The sequence below is a fragment of the Engystomops pustulosus genome, chromosome 4, assembly GCF_040894005.1.
Source record: "Engystomops pustulosus chromosome 4, aEngPut4.maternal, whole genome shotgun sequence".
NCBI classification, from domain to species: Eukaryota; Metazoa; Chordata; class Amphibia; order Anura; family Leptodactylidae; genus Engystomops; species Engystomops pustulosus.
Genome location: NC_092414.1, coordinates 193,453,819 through 193,479,619, shown reverse-complemented (window position 1 = coordinate 193,479,619; position 25,801 = coordinate 193,453,819). Strand labels below are relative to the sequence as shown.

The window sequence follows — 25,801 nt, the reverse complement described above, 5'->3', positions numbered from 1 at the left end:
CCAATCCTGTGGACAGGGCCTAACTTTTATTCGTAGGGAACCCCTTTAATAATTTTTAATAGATGATTTTCCATACCTAAGGTAAACTCTATATTGTAGTTCTATGTATTTGAACACTATACTGATCACCATTAAATACCCTGAAAGATCTCCTACAAAATAATAAGGTAATAAATTAAAAAAATTAATTAAACAAAATTTTGAAAAATCTATTGACTGTAAGAGCTTTTCTTCTTTACTAAGTGGATGGCAATCACAAGTTTCTATTATGCTGACAGCTCTTCCTCCCCTCCCACAGCATCCTCTCCTCATTTACTAGCTGTTACATTTGTACAGTTAAGAGATATTTTGAGAGGCCGAGGAAGTTTAAGAACATTTATAAAAAGCTGATAAACAGAGAAGGGAAAGCAACAGACTGCTGCAAAATTGAGGAAGATGTCTATTTCCTCTAGTCAGATATTCATAGAGTTACAGAAGCTTATACGTAGTAATGATCTCTACAAAGAAGGCATTTATTTGTTATCAGATTTGTTTTTTTACATTTTTACATGATTATTGGGGCTGCCATCTTGCCGGACAGTAACCACATGGACCATAGACGTAATAGTCGGGCAGAGCTGATTGAAGTTTATGGGAAAGGTTTGCATAGCTCCCAACCGTCCCGAATTTGCCAGGACAGTCCCGATTTTTTTACCTCTGCCCGCGTCATGGGCAACTGGGAGATTGTGCCGGATATGCCGGAGGAATCGCCATTTTGCCCCTCTTTCCCTTCCAGAAATGTTGGGAGGTATGGGTTTGTAGCCTTAGGTAGAGGTCATCGTGTAAGATGGGAAACCATTGTGAAATGTCCCTATATTATCTATAAATGATACCTCTTATATTAATCCTAAATGTGCTAATAATAAGGTGACTGCTGCAAAGAAACCTCCTAAAGAGAAGAAATGAGACTATTATCTGGATTTTTTGGGCAGAGGAAAAACTAAGGTTTTTCTTAAAGGGATTTGCCACTTACAGCAAATTTTAATAGAGTCAGTCAAGGTGGAACCTTGTATTACAAACATAATTTAATCATAATCCAAATCCCACATATTTTAAAGCAAGTTTTCCCATAGGAAACCATTGAGATTCAGCCGATTGGTTCCACAATGACTGAATACCTTGGCTTAGAAGCAAAATTTGTGCCCTTAATCCAAATCGTAACCCAATTAATAAAATGCAGACAATTCAATCCGAACAGCAAATGTATTTAGTAATTTATAGTAGCCCCTTTATTTCTTCTGCTTATTTAATATTGTGTTATACAATCTTGTGAGAGGGAGGTACAGTATAGTAGAGGGTGGGCAAGGCTCACATACTACATGTATTTTGAAATTTTGTTTGTAAATCAAATTACTTTTTTTTTATAAAAATTCAAGCTTGTCTTGCAAAACACTTGCAGACCAACTTACTTGTAATCCAAGGTTCCACTGTATATTATCCATATTATACTTATTCTGTTAATGTTGGTCAAGAGCATGACGCCCATTCAGGGTGACTCAGGACTTCATACATCTGCAAGCTACCTCCACCCACTGGAAATCAGCAGGACACAGGATGTCACAGGAAGTCCTGAGTCCTGCTGTCTGGGAGTCACATGACCCGAGGCTCCCAGAAATCTATACAAGGGTAAATATAAAATAGGTGACCCTATTAGGGTCTTATACTTGTCCTGTTAAAGTGGGTTTCCTTTTTATCGACCGGAGCCCAGAATTGGACAGCATATTCCAGGTGAGGCCGAACCAATGCCTTGTACAGTGGTAATATTACATCCCTATCCCGAGTCCAGACGACTTTTGATACATGACAAAATCCTACTGGCTTTAGAGGCAGCTGATTGACATTGCATGCTGTTATTGTATCTATAATCTACTAGTACCCCCAGGTCCTTCTCAACAGATTTACTCCCCCAAGGACATATGTTGCCTGTGGATTATTAACCCCCAGGTGCATAACCTTACATTTATCCACATTAAACCTCATTTGCCAAGTGGACGACCAAACACTCTGTTTGTCCAAGTCCCCCTGCAGCCTATGAACATCCTCCATAGACTGTATTACACAAAACAGTTTGGTGTCATCTGCAAAAATAGACACAGGGGGTCATTTACTAAGGGCCCGATTCGCGTTTTCCCGACGTGTTACCCGAATATTTCCGATTTGCGTCGATTGTACCTGAATTGCCCCGGGATTTTGGCGCACGCGATCGAATTGTGGCGCATCGGCGCCGGCATGCGCGCAATGGAAATCGGGGGGCGTGGCCGAACGAAAACCGGACGTATTCGGAAAAACCGCCGCATTTAAAAACCGAAAATGTGTCGCTTGGGAAGCGCTTACCTTCACCTGGTCCAGCTCGGTGTATTCCGGCACATTCAGATGCTTTTCAGCGCAGCAGCGCCACCTGGTGGACGGCGGAGGAACTACCTTCATAAATCCCGGCCGGACCCGAATCCAGCGCAGAGAACACTCCGCTGGATCGCGAATGGGCCGGGTAAGTAAATCTGCCCCACAGTGTTATTAATTCCTACCTCTATATCATTACTAAATATATTAAATAGTAGTGGGCCAAGCACAGAACCCTGGGGTACACCACTCATAACTGGTGACCATTCCGAGTAGGAATCATTGACCACAACTCTCTGGATACGATCCTTCAGCCAGTTCTCAATCCAATTGCAAATGATTTCTGCCAAACCAATAGCCCTAATTTTACCCATCAGGCGTCTATGAGGGACAGTGTCAAATGCCTTTGCAAAGTCCAAGAACACAATATCCACAGCAGCTCCTCCATCCAGGCATCTGCTCACCTCTTCACCTTACTCTCTATAATGTAATGATTCTGGAATTTTCAAAATGAAAAGGTACTTTCAAAGGACATCTACCACCAGGATGAAGGATTGTAAGCCAGGCACACTGACATATCTTGTGTGTGCCCCCTCTGCCAGGATTTAAGCTTTATATGCCTTTATTTTTAAGAAAAAAAAGGCTATACAATTATGTAAATGAGCCTGAGGTGCTCTAGGCTCCATTAAAACCTTTGGAGCCTGGAGCCACATGGGCTCATTTTCATAATTTCAAAGCCTTTTTTCGTAAAAACCAGGGCATAAGAAGCTAAAAGAAAAGCAGATCCTGCCAGAGGGGGCACGCACCAGTATGTCAGTGTGCTTGGTTTACAATCCTTCATCCTGGTAGTAGATGTCCTTTAACAGCCATGATAAAAATCTCCAACCATTTTTGTCATTCAGCTCCAACAGAGATATGTGTCTCCAGACTACAAAGTACCCTGTTAAGACATGTATTAGATCAGTCATGTGTTACTTTCTTCATATCTTATTCGCTAATCCATAGGGAGGACAAAAGGGTAGATAAAAGAAAGTAACATACCTTATGCCTACAGAATATGAACACACAAAACGCTTTATAGTAATATGTAACCCATAAGGCAAAAAGTGCTGCATACGATCTATAGAAGATTTATAGCCAAAACAGTGGCATATTCTGCATTCCCATGTGACTGTGTGTCTACAACTTGCTGATCATTTTTTACTCCATTTCTATGTAATATAGTGTACAATTCTGTACATAATACTGCAACAATTACACGGTGTGTGTGAACGTGGCTTAATCTTCAGTTACTTACTGCGGTTTACAAAGAGATCTCACCTGTTGGTTCAGGCTGCTCCGTGCAGACTCACAGAGTCGCATCGTGTTCTTAGCAAATTCAGATTCTACAATAGTGGGTTAAAGGAAAAATATCTTACAATTCAGATGAAACTTACAATGAGGATATACAATTACATATGTGATGAAAAAAGGATATACTTTATTTTATTCCTCCTGTCCTAGTCACACAGGGGATTTCATGTCTTTTTCACATGGGTTTTTTCGACGTTATAACAAAGGCAGCCTTAAGAAGTCTAGAGATGGCATCAGCTAGTAATAGCTCTCAGAGTTTTTGAGAGTCAATGTCAGCATTCTGAATTATTTCAGTACTTTATAAAACTTTATCTCACATTGCCTGTGGTGCGTCTCAGGGTGAAAAAGGGGGTCATCTGTAGCAGCCTTTGTGCCCATTTCTCAGTCTCCTCTCCTCCACTCTTATGCAGTAGTGAGTGATGTGTCGTTCGCGAAACGAGTCGGCTATAAGAGCTCTTGTTCGTGAACGACGTGAACCAATGGCTCACTTAACCCCACCCCTAACCAGCTCACCACGCCCCTTTAACCTGATTGTATCCCTAACGGTTCCGTATTATATACTTAATAGGGAGCCGTTTAGGAGCCAGAAGAGCTGGCTTTTCTTATTGAGCGGAGCCTAACGAGCCAGTTCACTAAGAAGAGCCGTAATTCCCATCACTATTATGCAGCTCTCTCAGCCCCTCCCCTCTTCCTGTCATGTGCATTGAGCAGGCAGGGGAGTGAGGGGGACTGTTGGGTAAAGGAAGAATATATGAGACTGAGACACATGCAAACAGGCTGCTGCAGCTTCCCCCTTCCCTATAGGACTCTCTACATATCGCTGGTAGGAAGCCAGGTAATGTAAAATAAAGTTTTATAAGGTAGTGGCAGTATACAATAAAAAGGCATTTTAAAATCAGCATAGCAAAGGCTATTGGAACCTGTCACCAGCTTCAAATGACATTCCTGGTGACAGGTTCACTTTAAGTTCTAAAATGTGCACCTAAAGCGGTCTGTTAGTGCTTAGTTGGAGTTTGTGCACACTTCCAGGGCAGTGCAGGGGACACCAGATTCATGAAGAATGTGCACCAGTTTTTAAGAATCTGGTGCACCCTGCACTACACACAGGCAAACTGTGCATAGTACAGACTGCACTAGTTGTGATAAGTGTGGGCCACAGTCTCATCACACTGTGACCTGGCCCGTCGGTCGTCATGCTAATATTGGGATGTCTCTTAAATTTTTTTTAAAATTTTAACTGTAGATTATCCAAAAGCTATAAGCTGTAACTATAAGGTTAACCATACCATAGAGCAGCTTTTTTTCAATATACCCCAGCACTTCTCGCACGTATTTACACCAACGCTTGGCATAGTTGAGGGCAAATTCCACTCCTCCCTCATTATGTATGAGGATTTCATCAGCATCATCTGCAAAAGAGACAGAGTCAAATTAGACAGATGTACAGATAATAAAAAAAATTGGAGTTTTAAAGGGAACCTGTAATCAGCCATTGTTCTAATAAATCACTACCAGAATATTGTAAAGCAGCGTAACACCTTCTAGTTTTTGTTTCTTTCATGGTCCAGTGTGGCGGAATCATCCAGATAATCAACTTTAAAGTGAGATGTTTAATTGGTTGTATAAAGTCAAGGAGGCGGAGAGTTCAACACTGAAGTCAGTCTCTAAATGCCTCCTCCTCTGTGACTTACATTGTGCATCAGATTTCAGGAGAACTGGTTAGTGATGTCTTTGGATGCAGGACCATCAATTACAGGGAAGGGGCTTTCTGGGGAAGAGAGAGCTTGACTTAGAACTACACCTCCTTGACTTTATACAAAAAGTAGGGAGCTCTGAATGCCTCCTCCCTTGTGATTGACATCATGCATCAGACTTTAGGAGATCAGGTTAGTGATGTCTCTGGATGTAAAACCATCAATTAAACTGAAGGGGACTTTCTGAAGAAGAGAGAACTTGACTTCAATGTTAAACTCTCCTCCTCCTTGACTTTATACAACCAATTTACATCTCACTTCAAAGTTGATTTTCTGATAGATGCCATCACCCTGGACCATGAAAGAAACATGATCTAGAAGGTGTTCAGCTGCTTGACAACATACTGCTAGTGGTTTATTAGGTCAATTTCTGATGACAGGTTCCCTTCAAGGTATTCTCTAACCATCTTAGTGGTGGCAGTCTATTGTCTTGTCTTGAATGCAAGAACATTCCATGGTCAGAAGTTTGTTTTAATGCCACATATGTTGCCCGAGGTCAAGGACATCAGTCCTATATGGCAGCAACATTAACCTGTAAAACACAGTGTCAACCACATAGTCCAAGTCCAGAGGTTATCACATGCCAGCTTTCTGTACATACCTGCAGTTCTCTGAACAATGAAGAGACAAACTATAATTGGTACTTACTGGAAAGGGGTGTCCCATCCCGGTCATTGGTTGTACGATTTATCTCCAGAGGTGTGCTGATCTAGGAGAGCAGGATAGGATATGGATATTAATAAGATAAATAGGATGTACCTCAACTTAATAGACTTAACTTGAACTAGAAGGTTTACTCTAAGGCACTGGACTACACAAACAATGTCCCCAATTCTTCATTACGCTTCTAGGATTCATCAAGGAAGGGCTGAAGATCCATGAGCTTTGGAACCTGTATATTCCATGCCCAACCATATCTCATCTTCTATCCAGGCTGCAGGCACCAACAGGCTCCTAGAGCCTCCTTTCAATTGTTTTCCCTGATAAAGTTTTTTCTTCTAGCCTATATGATCACTTACATACAGGGGTGGATTAAGACCACCATGGGCCCTGGGCTGTATGAATATTATTTCCCCTACAAGTCTGGAATCACTTCCTACATATGTCACTAGAATCAGCTTTTTGGGCAATGGATGATGTGTTCCTTCTGCCTGCTTTCAATCTGTGGTTTCAGGACCTTTGGAGGACCTTGAAACATCCTGAAATGGCTTTTCTGTTCTTGTATATGGAGAGCAGAAACAGAATGAAGTATATGAAGAATTCATGGGTGAAGGTCCTTCTGATTTGGTGAGTAGTTTGGATGGCCACATGCCCTAGAATGCTTAAGCCCTGGGCTACCACCCAAATCACCTATTTTATAATTCACCACTGCTTACATATATCCTCTCGGTGTAGTATTTGTTTGCCAATGATTGTATTCATTCAAGTATACAACAAAAGTTGGTCAGTGCTGCCATACCACAAAAGAACCCAGATGCAAACCTGTATGCATTAGGGAGTCTGGTAGGTCTTACCCATCATGCCTTTCTGCAAACCTGACACCAACGCATTGCGTGATGCACCATCAATAACATTCAGGCCTTCAGGAAATTATGAGATCAGATCAAAGTGGGGCCAGGGAAAAGAGGAAGTCAAATAGTCCCATAATATGAGTTTTATCTACTGACGCCTAGTAACACTTCTTATAATGTTTAGTTTATTATAAGGCTTTCCAGCTAGTAACTACGATGTGGCAATGATGTTAATGTCGGACCACTGTAATAATAATTATAATAATTATTTTATTTATATAGCGCACACCGATTACACAGTGCTGCACAAAGCATGGCAAATCGGTCCATGTCCCCAATGGGGCTCACAATCTAAACAACCTACCAGTATGTTTTGGAGTGTGGGAGGAAACCGAAGGACTGGAGGAAACCCACGCAAACATGGAGAGAACATACAAACTCTTTGCACATGTTGACCTGGGTGGGATTCGAACCCAGGACCCCAGCGCTGCAAGGCAGAAGGGCTACCCACTCACTCACCGTTCCACCCTACTGTATGTGGCGACATGTAAGCGTCCTACAAGGGAATCCCTAACCTCCAAGTATTCAAAGACACAGGTATTTAGTGAAAATGGACATCCTGTTAATGCCATGTAGCCGCTGGATTTTTAACCCTGTGGGGCTATAATTTAGGAATTGTACTTCCTATGTGACTATGGTGTCTATGTGTGGCAATGTGTCCTTCTATATAAGAAATTCTTCTACACAAAAACTAAATAATAACTACATCATAGAATTTCCAAGGTAACATGCCACAAATGTTTTTCTCATGTATTCATTCAGCTATAAATATCATGATAAACCAGCGACTAAATATCTACAGAGACAATACCACCAGGTAGCCACAAAGTAGTAATAGCATGCAAATCCGTACTACATTCCTTCCCTGCATGTGGCAAGGATAATTAGCACATAATATACGGTATATAACACCAGTTTCATCACTACCTTAGTCCACAGTAATCCTTTTACCATAATTAATTAATCCTTTTATTACAAGTGTCCAGTCATAAGTATGAAATATTTGCTGCTGTCTAATAGAAAGTTTACTTTTTTATGAATAATTGGGGCCACAACTATAACTCTAGGGGCCACAGCCTTGTAGGAAGATCATTTTTCGCACACTTTGATCTCTTTTGATGTTTAAGTATCATAAATCCTCCCTTGCTCTCTGCACTGAGATTTATGATACAGACTTCAAACATGTCCCGCTCTATTCTATCCAAATTCAGATTTTGGCAGCTGGATATTAGATCTTGTTCCAACACACTACAGTTAAATAACTTCAGGATCAATTCTCTTTTTTGTTGTAGGCTCTAAACTTAAAGGAAACGACATGGATGCAGTATTTTACACCAAGCAACCTTACACACTGGGGTATGACCCCTGAAACAGGATCATTTCTTTCTTTATGTTTTTTGGACTAGTTTTGAGGAAAACTATATTATAAAATTATGCAAATTAGCATCAGGGTCCCCTGTCTATGTCACAGGAGCTCCTTCTGTTCCCATCTTCTACTAATTATGCATGCCAAATTATGGGTTGCTACCCACTCCTCCCCATCCTGATAGGTGGTGATGTCTGACAGAGCCAGATTGGACCTTCTGTGATGTAGACAGGAGCCCCTGAGGCTCATTTGCATAATTTTAAAACACAATTTTCTCCTAAACTTGTCCAATAAAAAATTAAAGAAGAATTGATCATGTTTCAGGGGACACATACCAGCATGTAAGTGTGCTTGATATAAAATACTGCATCCATAAGGTACATTTCCTTAAAATGTTAAAGCGACCCCCCACCCAGAAATGTATTAATCAATGAATAATCAACATATGTGGTGCTGTCCATTCTCGGTGCCTTTACTGCTTTGTTCATCTCCCCTATGGGGGTTGATTTGCAGGGAATCTGAGTGGGGGGTCACTTTAGGTAGTTCACTTCTTTACACCTGTTGGCCATAGACTTTAGAAACACACCAAACCTATAACCCAAATGATTGGACTGCCAGAGGTTTCCCAAGGTTATTGGTTACAGACACCCATACCACAGATTACCAGTAGCAACCCACTTATCCAAGAGATCAAGACTCAATAAAAACACCCATCCTAAGAATGTGCCAACTTCTCTCTCTGCCACCTAATGATAACATCGCACAATAATTATTCTCAGTGTCCCTATGACGCACAAATGGTACAACGAAAGAGAGTGCCAACCAACACAGCATTACAGAGGATCATTATCAATGCCAGCCTCCTCTGCTTCTGGCAAAGAATGATAATTGGGCACAACAACTGTGCCAACCTGTGTGCTATCAGATAATTGAATCAAGTAATACAACCAGTTCTGGCCTCCACGTTGGAGGATCACAATGATAACACCACATAAAAGAAAATATCTGTGGCTACAAGACATAGACAAGTATTATTCCCATCTCACCAGTGGTTCTTCTTCATCAGGCTGCATCTCAGAGTTTGCTACTCCAGAGTCATTTAAGAACATGTCCACGGTCCTACAGGGAATAGAGACGGTAATCAGTCACATGGCGATCAAACTTTAGATAAGGTAAATATTCATGAAAAGTTTGAAATCTTTAATATTTTATCAGTCTGTGTGAAGTCTCCGTATCCTGAGTTTTCTGAGAATTTCATAAAATGCTCTTGGTGACTGTCGAGACATAGAGGATGGCGAAGTAGAGCAGTGAGGGCAGGCTCAGAACTATTCATTTTTTTCTCGCCTGTCCTATGCTACAATTTCCGTCACCGCACTAAGGTGCCAAAGGTGTTGGCGGTCACAGCATGGCAGGGGTAAATCGGGGGCCTGTTAGACCACAGTGGTTGCATGGTTGCCAACACTTTTGGCCAAGTCTCATAGTAACTCTCATATAACCCCTTATTTTACGTCAACGGGATCAGCAGGTCCCATGACTATAGACCACTGCAATGCTGGAACCATAGCCCGATCAGGGTAACTTAATATTTTTTGCTGAAACCCAAAATTCCTGGAAAATACCATGAAATAGGAAAGCTTCTAGCTCAGTGTGATTGTAAATGTTTTAGTGCCCAAACGACAGCCATTCATTTGTTGCCAAGTGCCAATGAGACAATTTAAGAGGTAACGTGTTGCCCCTTCTCTGTCACAACTTTCAACTGTATCAGTGTCCTGATGACACCAATACAAGACAAAGAAACAGGAGAATTTTGGTTTAACATTGTAGCATCCCTCCAGGATCCCCTGAACCTCCAGGATTCCAGCTATGACCACTCTTTTTCCAGTAGTGACTGGTAGGATGAGAACTGAGTATGGCATGTCCTTGGACTGTCTGGCAAATTCTGTGCTAAGGGGACAGGCTGGGTGCCCACAGAGAGGGGTCTAAGTGCCACCTATGACACCTGTGGCACCGGTTCGCCACCACCGTCTTAGCTTATACAATGAACATACTTTATTTATAAGCCAGTTTTAACTCACGGAGACCAAAAGTGTCCAACTGCTCTATTCTATACATAAGTATCTATAAAGATTACCATAAAATAATGTCAGGAGATGTACCCCAACACTTTGCCTCTGTTGTGTTACCCTGGATGTGACCTCCCTGATATAATTGCTATGACATCCCCATTGCATAAATAGATGACCTTATGCTTTGAAGCTGCTACCTGGCATTGAGTACTTGTGCTTTGCCTGCTGTGCGGGGTTGTACCTAAGAGTAATTATTCAATCACTGTCTACATCATAAGGTTATATTCCTGAATATTAAGAGAATATTCCCTTTTCGCCTTTAAAGGCCATTCAATTGCCAATATTTTGATATTTCTGTAACATAACGAACGCTGATTCCTTTGAATCCATATTGCTATATTTTATTCTGTACTATCTACCACATGGCAGCCAAACACACAGTGGGCCAACTCTAAAAACTTAGAAAAAGTTGTGGCCTACCTTGATACTGATACAATGGGGCACATTTATAAAACTGGCTGCTTGAACAAAGATTTATGAAGCAGTTCGTGCAGTTTGCCTCGGTAATGATAAATCTGAGCTAACGTGGAGAAAGTCAATGGAGAAAGTTTTTCTTTCTCATCTGACTTTTTATATGGATACAAACATAAGGAGAATCCTCATCCATGTAGACCATGTAAAAGTAAAGATGGTGTTAAGTATTAACCCCTGAGATCTGTAATTGCACCTGAGTGAGTTGATACGAGTAGCAGGAAATATGCTTTTATATTCCAGGATTTTAGCTGGACTTGCAATGTGCACTGTGGTGCACTGGTATGTGAGAACTCTTTACTGTGGTGCACTGGTATGTTAGAGTTCTTCACTGTGGTGCACTGGTATGTGAGAGTTCTTCACTGTGGTGCACTGGTATGTGAGAGCTCTTCACTGTGGTGCACTGGTATGTGAGAGCTCTTCACTGTGGTGCACTGGTATGTGACAGCTCTTCACTGTGGTGCACTGGTATGTGAGAGCTCTTCACTGTGGTGCACTGGTATGTGAGAGCTCTTCACTATGGTGCACTGGTATGTGAGAGCTCTTCAGTATGGTGTACTGGTATGTGAGAGCTCTTCACTATGGTGTACTGGTATGTGAGAGCTCTTCACTATGGTGTACTGGTATGTGAGAGCTCTTCACTATGGTGTACTGGTATGTGAGAGCTCTTCACTATGGTGTACTGGTATGTGAGAGCTCCTTATTGAACACAGCTCCTCCCCTTCCTTCTTACAGCTTTAGTATTTAAACAGAAGCTGCTACAGCGATGACTCAGAGCAGAAAAGAAGTTCTGTGATGAGAAAATCCTCAGGATTGGGTGAAGGTGTTCCTGTGAGAAGACTCTTGTGTGATGTTTGTTCATTTTCAGCTATAAGAATAGCTGATACAGATCGGTACTGCTGGACATGGAGAGCATTTGAGCAGCTTGGGTGCAGAGCCAGGGTCAGGGATGGTCGGACTGACAATACAAGTAGCCTTCACAGCAGCCTAACTTTGTAAAAATTCGGGCACTTTTGCGCTATATCCAGGTACCTGTTTTGGTGTCTATCAATTGTTGTATTATTTGGTTGCAGTTACATTAGCTCCTCACACAACACAAACAAGCCTTTCACTTTTCCACTTTTTGTTTGGCCATTATTGAGATTGGTGGCGTGATGTACTAGAAGCATGTGGTTGCTAAAGAATATCTTGCTGGTGTTTTCAAGTTGATGCCCCAAAGCCCCGGAAGAGCATTGTGGGAAGTGTTGTGTTATCGGTGCATGTACTAACTACCGGTGGGACTGAGCTAGTAAAACTTTGGTATTTTTTGAAGGACCAAAAATAATTACTGCGCAGACCAGATTTTGCCCATTGGCCAGAGTTTGCCACCTATGATCTACAACATCATCAATACTCCAAATTCCAAAAATTGGTGATAAATACACCAATAAAACTTACTCATTCCCAATGCTTATCTCCAGGGCATCCAGATCTCGAAATATTTCACTAAATCTCTTCCGACCTTCTGCAGGCCCAATCTGTGCATTGACATCTGTAAGAGGCACAACAAATAAGAATAAGTGTAAGACTGAGATATCTGAGGCCAAAGCATAAATTCTATCGACCTTCGCTCCATCAATCACTGGAAATATACATTAGCTTCATAGTAGGTTGTCCTTAACTGGGCATTTGGAGCCCATAGTTGAATTTGAGCCTTTGTACATTGGAGTAGTCTATTTTTTTCTGGTGGGTCAGTCCCAACCTGATAACAATGTACAGATAATGGATATAGAATGTCAGTACTCAACAAGGTACCACCAATGGTCCATAGGCAAATCCAAAAGACTGAGGGCCCCGATTCAAAAACAGCCTGTGGTCCCCCACTACCATCATACCTGCAAGTGATATCATCTCATACTCATTAATCTAGGGTAGTGAAGAGGTTATTGGTAACATTTCTGTTGGGCTGTGGTACCAAAAGGGTCAGTGCTTACATCTCTGGCGTAACTGGGTAGTGGAAAGGTTAAGCACATCCCAGGTGGTCTGGGGCAGTGAAGGGGATAATAGGGCTATCCCTTGTGGGATAGGGGAAGTAAATTATCAATTATCACATCCCTTATAACATACAAACATACTGGGGGTTATTTACTAAGGGCCCGATTCGCGTTTTCCCGACGTGTTACCCGAATTTTTCAGATTTGCGCCGATTTCCCCTGAATTGCCCCGGGATTTTGGCGCACGCGATTGGATTGTGGCGCATCGGCTCTGGCATGCACGCGACGGAAATCGGGGGGGCGTGGCCAAACGAATACCCAACGGATTTGGAAAAACCGCCGCATTTAAAACAAAAAATCTGTCGCGGAGCTTGCACTTACCTTCACTCAGCCCGAGCCGGTGAACACCTGGTGGACGGCGGAGGAACTGCCTTAATGAATCCCGGCCGGACCCGAATCCAGTGCAGAGAACGCGCCGCTGGATCGCGAATGGGCCGGGTAAGTAAATGTGCCCCACTGGGGCACATTTACTTACCCATCCCGAATCAGTCGCGTTGCCCGACGTCCACGCCCCCCGATTTGTGTCACATGAAAGCCGGGGGCCGATGCGCCACAATCTGATCGCGAGCGCCAAAAACCCGGGGCAATTCAGCGCAAAAAGGAAAAATTCGGGAAACCCGACAGAATCGCGGTCCGCGGACCCTTAGTAAATGTGCCCTACTGTGGACAACAGCAGACAAGTAGCCCGTTGTCCCCCTGGGCCGCGTAAAACCAGTATAGTTTTTTAGGGCCAACCAAAGGAAGAAATCATGTATTGCTTGAGATTTGACACAATAATGGGACCCAGCCACAACAGGTGGAGGATTGGTTGGGCCTCAGTGGCCATGGTTAATGCAAAGTTAGTTATTTTACATAATTTTTTTTTAGAATTTATGAGTTGTAAAAAATGTCATTGTGTAAAAGTTAATGTTTCCTATTCAGTCCATGCAGTTCTAGGCACTTCTCGTCCTTCACCCATTTTGTGCAGACAAAAATAAATTCACTGCCTTGTTGTACTATGCCGTAAGCAGGATGTGGTTATAACATCACTAACATATAACTCTATCAGTTCTGGTGCAGGCACGTACCATGAATATGATAAAGAAAGTAAGCCTCAGAGTATACATGAGTGTTATCATCAGGACATTGGGCATAGAATCCATATATATACAATATAACAGTCAAATAGGAAGTGGTGGGCATGATTGTGTACATACAGTAATACCGTATACAACTTCACCTATAGTGTTAGAATAGACATCTCGCTGGGTAAGAGCCACATGAAGCAAGTGTTATATACTGCAAAGTGTCTATATATATATATATATATATATATATATATATATATATATATATATATAAGATATATACTGCAAAATCTAAATTCGTCTAGTAGGACAGTGTTTGGTGGCCATAATATGATGGCTAAAATGCACCCATCATACAGCCATGTAAAAGACCACCTATACTACGTTCTACACAAAACATATATATTGTACATGGCATAGTAAACTCAGTAAACCATACAATACACTACAAAGTATAGATGCCTTAGTACGTGGTGCTGTGAACACCAAAGGGAAGAGGTTGCAGGGAGAAGTCGTACATAGAATAAGAGACGAGCCCATAGCTAAGCCATAAGAGAGACAGATATGGGGGGCAGGTAGCAGTTTCTTACCCCCTCCTCTGCCTGACGCCATTTTCCCAGGCCCAGCTGGAGTGGACGCCCCTGCCACTTGTGGAACCCGGGTTTACTGATGTAGTGACAAAAGACCCACAGCTTCCTGACAGCAGTCATCACATCAGGAAGTGCAGAATGAGAGTGCTGAGTACTGCAATCACCCTCATAGGCGTATAGACTCGGCGTATAGAGAAGTCAGTGCTCATTAGACTGAAGGGTTAAAATGTGTATCCTATTTGGTCACAAGTCCAGGGCTCCTTAGTATGTATGGGATAGTGAAATTTATCCTCCACCCCTTCCTACTGTGTCTAGAGTGATTATTACTTTAATTAAATATTAATAATAAATTATAACAATTTAAGAGTCCTGATTACTCTGCCCACACAAAGTGATTGACAGTGAGAGTGCTGATTAACTCGTCCACACACAGTGATTGACAGTGAGAGTCCTGATTACTCCACACACACATAGTGATTGACAGTAAGAGTCCTGATTACTCCACCCACACACAGTGATTGACAGTAAGAGTCCTGATTTCTCCACCCACACACAGTGATTGACAGTGAGAGTCCTGATTACTCCACCCACACACAGTGATTGACAGTGAGAGCCCTGATTACCCCACCCACACACAGTGATTGACAGTGAGAGTCCTGATTACTCCACACACACTGATTGACGGTGAGAGTCCTGATTACCCCACCCACACACAGTGATTGACAGTGAGAGTCCTGATTACTCCACCCACACACAGTGATTGACAGTGAGAGTCCTGATTACCCCAGCCACACACAGTGATTGACAGTGAGAGTCCTGATTACCCCACCCACACACAGTGATTGACAGTGAGAGTCCTGATTACCCCACCCACACATAGTGATTGACAGTGAGAGTCCTGATTACTCCACCCACACACAGTGATTGACAGTGAGAGTCCTGATTACTCCACCGACAGACAATGATTGACAGTGATAGTCCTGCTTACCACTCCCGCACATAATGATCGACTTTGAGAGTCCTGTTTATCCCGCCCACACACAGTGATTGACAGTGAGAGTCCTGATTACCCCGCCCACACACAGTGATTGACAGTGAGAGTCCTGATTACCCCAGCCACAAACAGTGATTGACAGTGAGAGTCCTGATTACTCCACCCACACACAGTGATTGACAGTGAGAGTCCTGATTACCCCAGCCACACACAGTGATTGACAGTGAGAGTCCTGATTACCCCACCCACACACAGTGATTGACAGTGAGAGTCCTGATTACCCCACCCACACATAGTGATTGACAGTGAGAGTCCTGATTACTCCACCCACACACAGTGATTGACAGTGAGAGTCCTGATTACTCCACCGACAGACAATGATTGACAGTGATAGTCCTGCTTACCACTCCCGCACATAATGATCGACTTTGAGAGTCCTGTTTATCCAGCCCACACACAGTGATTGACAGTAAGAGTCCTGATTTTGTCAGCACTTTCTGTTATCAGTGTGTGTACACAAAGCACTGTCAATTACTGTTTGTGGGTGGGGGTCATCAGGACTTTTATTGTCAGTAACTCTATGTGGGCATGGTAATCAGGACTCTTAACATCTCTGCAAGGAGACTTATCAGGATTTATCTAAAATCACCAAGTGAACAGTGATGGACAAAGCCGACCTTAGATTAATTGGTACCCTATCATGTAGTAACTATATATTTTTTTATAGTGCAGCCTAAATGTGTAATCACTAAAACATGACATTGATCTGCATCTTTGAAGAGGGGTCTTTATGGGTTTGGGCTTTAAAGTGTGGGATCAGATTTCCAAGACCTGTGTGTGTCGGTCATCAAGGCTTGTTCCCTTTCTAGTGATGGCTGACCTTGTATAGTCATACATGCCATAGATCCATAATGCCAGTCCTGGTCATACAATCTGTGTCCATGCAAGGTGGCCAATGGCAAGCTTTACATTTTTTTGTAGTAAGGCCACTATTTTGTCATAAGTACATTTATGAATGTGGAGTGGACCTATATCTTCCATAATTCGGACAACACATCTACACACCATTTCATACAGATCATAACTTCCCACCAGTCCCACCATTGTACGCTGCTTAGTAAAGTTGATAGATTCTACTGCTTAGATTGTTGGGCCATAGCTGAGGTAGGTTACAGTCCACTTGTTATTGCTATTGGTCCTGTGGTTAAAAAGTGCCCATATAATACCCCCATACAGGTCCACATAAATCAACGTCAATTCCCCCCAAAAAACTTTTAAGCCAAAACAATAATGCTATATAATGCCATGATAATACATACAGTCATGCTGTAAATGTCTAAATAATTCTCCTATACAACACCCAAATAACACAGGTCAGTGATGTGTAAGTAGACTAAACTGTGAATAGAGGGGACCCCTATATAGTGAAGGCTACTAGATTCAGAGGACATTTTTTTAGCTTTTTCTAATAAGGGTAGACAAACAAAATAGCTTTTCAATGGTGACATTCAAAAATACAATCGATCCTGCAAAAAATAAGCCCCTGTGCAGCAACGTTTGCATAAAATAACTTGAAATCTCTGCTGAATTCCGTCCTGCAAGCGAGATGGCCAGAAGCTCACTGAGGTGTCACATAGAAGTTCTATGGAGAGGGGAGGGGGGAGCACAGAGTCACAGCAGCTAGGTTTCCTCCCTACAGCTAGAATTACAGGTACAGCAAGACAAAAGAGATAAGGCACAGGATGACCTCAAGCAGTACTGTGATCTCTGCAGTTTGTTATGAGGTCAGATACGTTTTAGAGCCATTATATTTTGTCAAGGATTAAACACCTTCCATATATCCATCATATGTAATAAGAGATGAATGACTGGTGTAACATGGAATGACAAGCTCACACATTACATGAATAAATGAGAAGCCTCCAGATAATTACATAGGATTAGGGAGTGACATTTACTGTCCTGGTGTAATTCCGGTAGATATTAATAACATCTCATTGTCTGAATATCTAATAATTTAATTAACTGTGCAATGTCCAAAAGACATGTCCAATGGACAGAAGTGCATGAAGGTTTGTAGTGTTATCCATTGTGGTCTTTTCATGGTAACTATTAGGCTGGTCCTCATGTGTGATCAGAAAAGAACTGCAGACAACAAATGGTCAGGGTTTGAGACAAGTTTAGCCAGATAGAAAAATTATTCAATTCCTGAGATCCTACTTATAGGGAATCTCCCATCAAAATCCATCATGACAAACCAAAGACACTTAGGCTACATTCACACTGCCGTATGGAGGACGTATATACGGTCGATATACGTCCCCCATAGACGGCAATGGGCGCACGGCGCCCTACGGGAGCGGTACGGTGCTGCACACGTGCGGCACCGTACTGCTCCGTAGCCCGGAGAGAGAAAGGACATGTCCTATCTTTGTCCGTAGTACGGCGCCGTGCGCCATAACTTCCTATGGAGAGGGGCGGGGGTGAGCTGTGCTCACCTCCTCCTCTCCCCGTACACTGCCGTTGCCCGCTACGGTACGGGCGGGCAACAGCAGTGTGAATGTAGCCTTACTCATAGATCCAGGCCCTGTGACTGTGGTAATCCTCTTACATATATTGGGGCACATTTACTAAGGGTCCGAATCACATTTTTCCGTCGGGTTTCCCAAATTTTTCAGATTTTCGCAGAATTGCCCCAGGATCTTGGCGAACGTGATCGGCGCCGGCTTTCACGCAACAGAAATCAGGAGGCGTGGCCGTCGGAAAACCCGATATATTCGGAAAAAGCGCAGAATTTTAAGGGAACTTGTGTTGCAAAAATAGCACTCACATACACCAAGACGAAGAAGGTGAATTATGGCGGACTTCAGCGCAGCAGCGGCACCTAGTGGACATCGGGCGCACAACCTTGGTGAATCCCGGCAGAACTTGAATCAGCGTCGGAGAACGCGCCGCTGGATCGCGAATGGACCGGGTAAATAAATCTGCCCCACTATCTATAGCCTCCTTACTTCTAAAACTTTTAAAATTACGCTAATAAGCCATAAGATTTCTTGAGGCGTTACCAGAGTCTGGATTTAGAGGGTATGTCCTATTGACCCATGAGGTGGAACTTGGAAGGTTTGTCCAAGATCTCAACTCTATACAGCTGAATACATATCGCTGAGATCAGCAGGCGCCATGTGATGATGTCATCAGAACCACACTCTGCAGCAGAAGAGGGATCTGGAGACCTGCTACAGCGGAAGCTGGGAAAGGTGAGTGGGGGGCTACATAAAAGGGGGCGATATAAATTGAAGAATAATGAGTGAGGCTACCAAAAAGGAGGAATCAGTGAAGGGCAGTATTATAAGTGGGGGCTAAAATGAAGAGGGGGGATTATATGCCCCTAATGCCGTAATAAAGAATAGAAGTGTGTGCATTGTGTGTGTCTCAACCATCTTCCCCAGAACCACATTAAAGAACATATTAGCAATATTCTGACATCATGTTATCGTTACAGTGGTTTTTCATAGTCGTGGTTGTGTTCCAAATATAACAAGCATCAATATGGGAAGTTTCACACTATATGAAACTATACAGTAGTCAAGAGTATATAATAATATAGTGTAGCATAAAACAATAAAGTACATAATGACCTTGTGTATAACAAAAGAATTAAGGACAATCTATGTTGTAGATATCCTAATGATACTGTCAATTAGCTATAGCTATAGGGGGTCACAGCAGTCACATTTTGGGGATGGGCCTTGAAGTCGCTTTCATAACACTTTAATCTCTTTTAGATATCTGGAAGTTTAAGTATTATAAATACTTCCCCCTTCTTTTAGCGCTAAAATGTATAAGATACAAGCTTCTGAAAACACCCCTTCCTTCCCTCCCGACATCTACAGTGTAATAATTGTAAGGCACTACGGAATTTGATGGTGCTATATAAAGATTATTATTATTATTATTATTAATAAAGGAGTAAAGTACAAAACTACAGCTGCAAGGATTACTTCATTCTCCTAGCACATGTCTGTATATAGACTTTGGAGCGATACAAATTTTATTCCCTTCTCACTACAAACACTACAGGTCACTACTGGTATGTAACTGTACCATAGTCACATCTCACTGCATACAAAGGCTATTAAAACAACCACAAAAAGTTATCTACCATACATAGAACTATTAAAAAGTACAAGGGTGAACCAAGTGTCTCCTTCTGCCTGAGACGAACTATAGAATAATGAGACAAACTGGCCCAGGGGGTTCAGTGCCAGCGCTGAAGATGTTGTCTAATATAATCCAGCAGGGGACGTCACCTGAGGCCAGTGTCTCATGGCATGTGCACCCCTGTTACAATACATATAACTGAGCTGCTATTTCTAAGCTGTCATGTTGACCATGATAGAAAAGTTCTCTAAAAATATAAATGTATATAAATATAAATATTTTGGACCCTAGCAAAAAGCCTGGTTGCTGTTGGAACACTAATAGGTCATATGATGCTGTCGAAGGTACAGACAGACCACAGCAGGTATATGAAGAGGTTGCACAGTGGTTTAAATTTTGCCCTGGGGCTCATAAGTCTTTAGCTATGATGTGAGTAGTGTGTAGTAATAGATTATATAGACATATGTCAAAGTCTAACGCGCTCTGGTGGCCACATATTGGGTCCTACCTCGTACTCTGTTGATAAGATTGGTCATGGCCTCCTGTACACAGGGAGATTTCAGTCCTGGATGTTTGAAGAGCAGGAATACCACTGATTGTAGTAATTCATTTAACTTGAGCTCAATGTGGTCACAAGACGAAATAACTTTATGAAAAGTGGGAAAGCAAGAAAAATCAATTCAATTGCTAAGTGTCACCCAACCATAAACTTATTGATACAATTTTAGGGGACAGGAGTCAAAAACATAACATAAGGCTTCTGGACCCCAATGTATATAATGTGTCATTTATATACCTATTGGCTCGTTGACATTTGCCCCATTGGACACTCATTCAAGTGTGAAATGTATCTCTCCATCCCATAGATTACCATCCCTGATAGGAAGGCATGAGATGGCATGAGGCATGATCGGAATGCTTATCAGATACTAATAGCAGACTATAAAGGAAGGGATGGATTTTGAGGACTATAATTAATTCTCCTTTTAATTGAGATTGACGTCCCCAGCCTTGACATACCAGTAACACATTTGGATCACTACATAAAACCTTTAGAACCCTCCTGATGAATAAATTACTTAAAAATCCAACCCTTTTGCAGTTATCCAATCTTCATAGCTGCCAAGAGTCATTTAAAGTAAAGTTAATCATCTTACATAAGGTTGGTCATTAAGGACATCCCCTAGTAGACCATCTAATGGATTATATTATGAGCTAATGCAGGTTCATGGTGTCCTTCACCAAGAGAAGTTCTATATGGAAGTTATTAATTTGCCAATTGAGTCAATCATCTGGTCAAAGGTCCAGATGATTGACTCGATTGGCAAATTAATAACTTCCATTAGCTCATAATATAATCCATTAGATGGATCATACCCCATATTAGACCTTGTTTTGTAGCATTGGTTTAATCTTTGAGAAGGTCCAATTCAAAGACTGAAAACCTTTCAGTCTCTCAAGGGACATCTGATACTTACAACTGTCCTTTGCACATTGAATCTATATATACCACCCATTCTCTGATATTCGCCTTAGAGTTTACTTTAAATTTCTCACCTGACCCTTGGTAGACTTCTCTCATCTCCTGAAGCTTCTGGTCAACTTTCCTGAGTCGAGTGCAGAACTGGATCAACTGAGGAGAATTCACTGGGGCACCATGACTCCTCATCAACGTTGAGTGGCAGAGTGCCGACAGATAGCACTCACTTACAAGGTGTGCTGGAGTAGTCCCATCTTTCCCTGCACAGCTCATGTCTGAAGTTATATGAAAGGCTTCACCATAAATATCTCCTAAATATCAAGCTCATCTTTCTTCTATCATAGCTTCCTGTACAGTTCATGATACTTTATGAACAACCAGACTGCAGAACTGACATTCTACGTATTACTTTACATATACCATTAAATGAAGTGCTTCATATCTACAACTAAGACATGTCTACCTCTAAGCCTTGGAGATACCACTCTCTATAACAGCTGAGCCCACTTAACTGCATAGTCCTTGGGTCTTGTAATCCAGTGATGGCTGCTCTAGTTACTATCCATGCTGCCAGAAATTTTCCCCGTCAGTCTGTCCCAAGATGTGATTCTCGGAATCTGATTGAGATTACGAGGAAATCCTAGCAATGTGGGTGAGAAAAGGAAACTCCCTAATGACTCTGTCACTGCTTCTGGCTAAGCACCCGGCGTCAATGACTAAGACCAGAAGTGAACACGGTGGCTACATGCTGCCATATGTTCTCACATTTCTCCATGTATCCAGGCAGAAAAATGAATCCTGTTCATGACTTTTCAGAAGGGTCCAAACCGGTTTATTAGTAGAGTGCAACATCCACGCGAAAAATTGAACATCAAGGGTTAAATTCCTATAACAGGTGTGTGCAGGAGATTTTAATTATCCTACTAATTGCAGGTAACTTGCTCTGCCGGAAAAGGGAGACAGACCTGCCCATAACCACTCCTGCATATCCATAAGTGTCCGTAATATAAGAATGAACTGCATAAGGGAGGATAAATGATAAAACCACCTCTAGCTACCAGTGTCAGAACAGTGGAAGAGGAAAGTGTTGACCTTGTGGGAGTCAGTGACCTGTCAGATCATGTCAATCCATTAGGAAGAGTTGTCACTGTGACATGAGTGGAAACATGGGAAAACGATAGAGGAAGAGATGCAAATTTTAGCTCTAGCAGCAGGATAGGAGTGTGCTGGTTGTGTGAGTGGCAGTGACCAGTCCACTTACTGTATGTAATTTCTAAATGAGGACCGTTTTCATAATCTCACAGCAGCACAGAGCATTTCAGCTGACCGTGTAGGAGAAAATGACTTACCCGGTCATGTGATGCTGTAGAGTATTGGTTACATAGGTAGTGGTATGACATGCACGGGAGCTATTCAAATAATGGAAAACATTACGGCAGCAGAGGATGACTGTGTTGATCTGGTTTGAGGTAGTGACCTTATATGGGAGTTAAAAGGTAAATGTGATAGTGACAGCAGCATAAGAATTGGGATGGTCACAGACAGAGAAATTAAGGAAGGAACGAGCACAGCAACACAGAGTATTCCAGGAAAACAAATCTATGCATGTCAGGTCAAAGGCAGCTGCCAATAGCATGTAAACTTGGTGATGAGTTCAGGGGATGGGGGCAATATCAATAGGGCATCTTATAACTGTGGGAGCATATAGTCTGTATAGGATTTTCTATAGTATATGTATAAATAAGTATTAATTAGCAGAGTAATAGTTAGATTTCATTTACCCAGGTCCAAAATTCAGTTTTGGAATAGCTCTTTATAAATACCATGGTCAAGGCAGAGTGACTTCATAGTGCCCCCTATGGCATATGCCCTGCCAGTACACTCTGTTTATATCCATAGGACATGGTTTTCTATTCTGCACAATTAGGACAATTTAGGAATGTTTTATCCTCTATTTAGAGAACACTCCTCAACTACAGGCAGTGTATCCCACCGAGACCCCACCACTGTCCATGGTACTGGTGCTGGAACATGGTAAGATCACCCACTGATCAGCCTCTTCTTGTCTTGTATAGAAAATGCTATATGATTACAGAAGGTATTAGTGATATTCCATGTATCTAAGGGTAATTATATGTATTGATAAATAGTCATAGAACACATAATCACAGGAGACTGCAGCTACGTCTTAGGAGTTGTATAAGCAATGGGCCCCTATGGTGTGGGGTTCTTTCTAGTTCCCTCCAAAGGGTAGTTAAGTCATATTCCCCTTCACTGTCCTAAACTGGCACAAAGGGGGTGGGGCTGTCTGCGACTCAGGAGTCATTCAGACAGACACGTCCATTGCGTGTCTGCAAAAAAGTGTGGACGTGTGACATCAATGTGCAAAAAAAACGTATGGTCTACTAATGTATTTTTTGCCAAGCCAAGTTGGTTGCCTAGTAACATTTGTTAAAAAACAAAACGCATATGGATGTTATCCATGTGCCGTACGTTTTCTTAGCAGTTCCATTGACTTCTATGGAGGTCTGTGGTCCGATTGTGAGAAAATAAATAGTGCATGCTGCAATTGCTGCATATTGCTACTGCAAGAAAAGAAACACCAATCTTGTATGAGGAGGGCTCAGCCTCCTTCCTTCTAAAATAAACTTTAAAATAATGCTCATGAGCCAGAAGAACTCCTAGGGGTGTTACCAGAGTCGCTCCATGCTGCGGGTTCACAGGCTGTTACACTTTGCAGAAGCACTTCCTCCTCCCATTGTGTGCTGAAAGTTTCTCTGCTACTTTGAGTTTACATCAGGGTGGAGGGGGGGAGGAGAGAGTGCGGGTGAAACAGTGTAACAGCCTTTGAAGCTACAACAGGGCAGGACTCTGGTAACATCCCTAGGAGCCCTTTTGGCTTATTAGCAAAGTTTTAAAAGTTGATTTTAATTTTAAGATAAAATATATAATATAAGAAGATAACCACCGAAACGGTGCCTGGATGTATGAGTAAGTGTCTCTGGATTTCCATTTAAGTGACTTCATCATGAGTTTTTTCCATAATAAACTGCAGAAAGTGCTAGGTATAGGCACTGGAGAGCTGTGTAACTATACCTTTGTGTGTATAGTAAGTAGCATGGGGGCTGTCAATAGTGAACTTTTAATCCAGGTTTGCACAAGGGCTCTGGGCGGATCTTTCAGTCTGAAGAGCTTTCTGCTCTTTGCATTGAACTGTTCCACAGACCCTCCCCTCTGTTGATTGACTTCTGTAAGTATCCAACCAAAATCCTAGGGGGGACAGTTATAAGTATCCGACCAAAATCTTGGGGGGAAAGCTGTGGAGCAGCACAGTGCAGATAGTGGAAAGCTCTTCAGTTTGAAAGACCCACCCAGAGCCTTTGCAAGAGCTGCAGAGTCAACTATAATTTCACTATAACTGTCACTACTAAGAACAAAGGTATGGTTACACAGATCTCCTGGGATAATAGATAAACTGTCTGCAGCCTTCCATGGCCAAAACTTTGGCTAACGGAAAGAATGCAAAGCAGTTACTTAGAATAAAAAAAAGTCTTAGCTTTTTCATGTCCAAAAAGTCTAATAAATTGAGAAATAAAGGTATACATTCTGAAAGTGTATGCCCGAACACCTGTTACTGGGGTGCAGGGTCCTGGTGCATAGCATAAGTCACCATTAATAGAATAAAGGCGGTCCCCTACTTAAGAACACCCGACTTACAGACAACCCCTAGTTACAAACGGCCCTCTGGATGTTGGTAAGTAACTGTACTTTAGCCATAGGCTACAATAAAGAATTATACCAGTTATCACAGGCGTCTGCAATGAGGCTTTATTGTTAATCCTGGTTCTTATGACAATCCAACATTTTTAAAATCCAATTGTCGCAGAGGCCAAAAAAAATTTGTCTGGGGTTACAATTATACAATATACAGTTCCGACTTACATAAAAATTCAACTTGAGAACAAACCTACAGAACCTATCTTGTACGTAACCCGGGGGCTGCCTGTATTGTGTGTAGGGAGTCCCGTTTTTTTTTGCTTTGGGGCCTGGGAGCTTTTGGATAAGGCGATGCTGTCCTGTGAGGCCGTTTCTATGTGTAATGGAGCCATAGAGGGCTGTATATCACTGCGTATGTGGTAGGAAGTGTTTCCTCACCCGCTATGACACAATCAGCACAGGAAATACTCAGCCCTGGTCTCTTCTGTCAGCTCTCAGCTACTGCCGGCAATGTATGGCCCTTCCTTCATGCCACACAAGGCTTTATTATGCCTCAAAACAGAGGAGACTGAAAATGCAGAATATGTGTGTATCCACCGAGGCACGAGGCACCCAGTACCTCTACTCTAGATTCCAGTCGACTTACTGATATTGTCCGAAAATTAGACTATACAGTCTTATACCGCACCACATTGATTTTTTTTTTTAAACTTTAAAACATCAAACTTTTTGCAAAAAA

At 42.1% G+C, this 25,801-nt stretch overlaps 1 protein-coding gene across 5 annotated transcripts in view; it reads right to left on the bottom strand.

Moving 5' to 3' along the window:
* The window catches only part of GMIP (GEM interacting protein), a 43,633-nt gene that overhangs the window by 16,285 nt on the left and 1,547 nt on the right, over positions 1–25,801 (bottom strand). Inside the window, exons 1-8 of one of the 5 annotated variants that reach the window (XM_072149159.1) lie at positions 21,858–22,191; positions 21,423–21,620; positions 20,374–20,511; positions 12,458–12,551; positions 9,470–9,542; positions 6,135–6,195; positions 5,019–5,141; positions 3,700–3,764 (exon numbers count right to left, since the gene is read on the bottom strand). In XM_072149159.1, coding sequence (XP_072005260.1) covers positions 3,700–3,764; positions 5,019–5,141; positions 6,135–6,195; positions 9,470–9,542; positions 12,458–12,551; positions 20,374–20,511; positions 21,423–21,618 — 750 coding nt within the window. In that variant the 5' untranslated portion in view covers positions 21,619–21,620; positions 21,858–22,191. Of the gene's footprint in view, positions 1–3,699; positions 3,765–5,018; positions 5,142–6,134; positions 6,196–9,469; positions 9,543–12,457; positions 12,552–14,710; positions 14,864–20,373; positions 20,512–21,422; positions 21,621–21,857; positions 22,192–25,801 lie in introns of those variants that run through there. The other 4 variants (XM_072149160.1, XM_072149161.1, XM_072149163.1 and 1 more) reach the window with 4 other exon arrangements.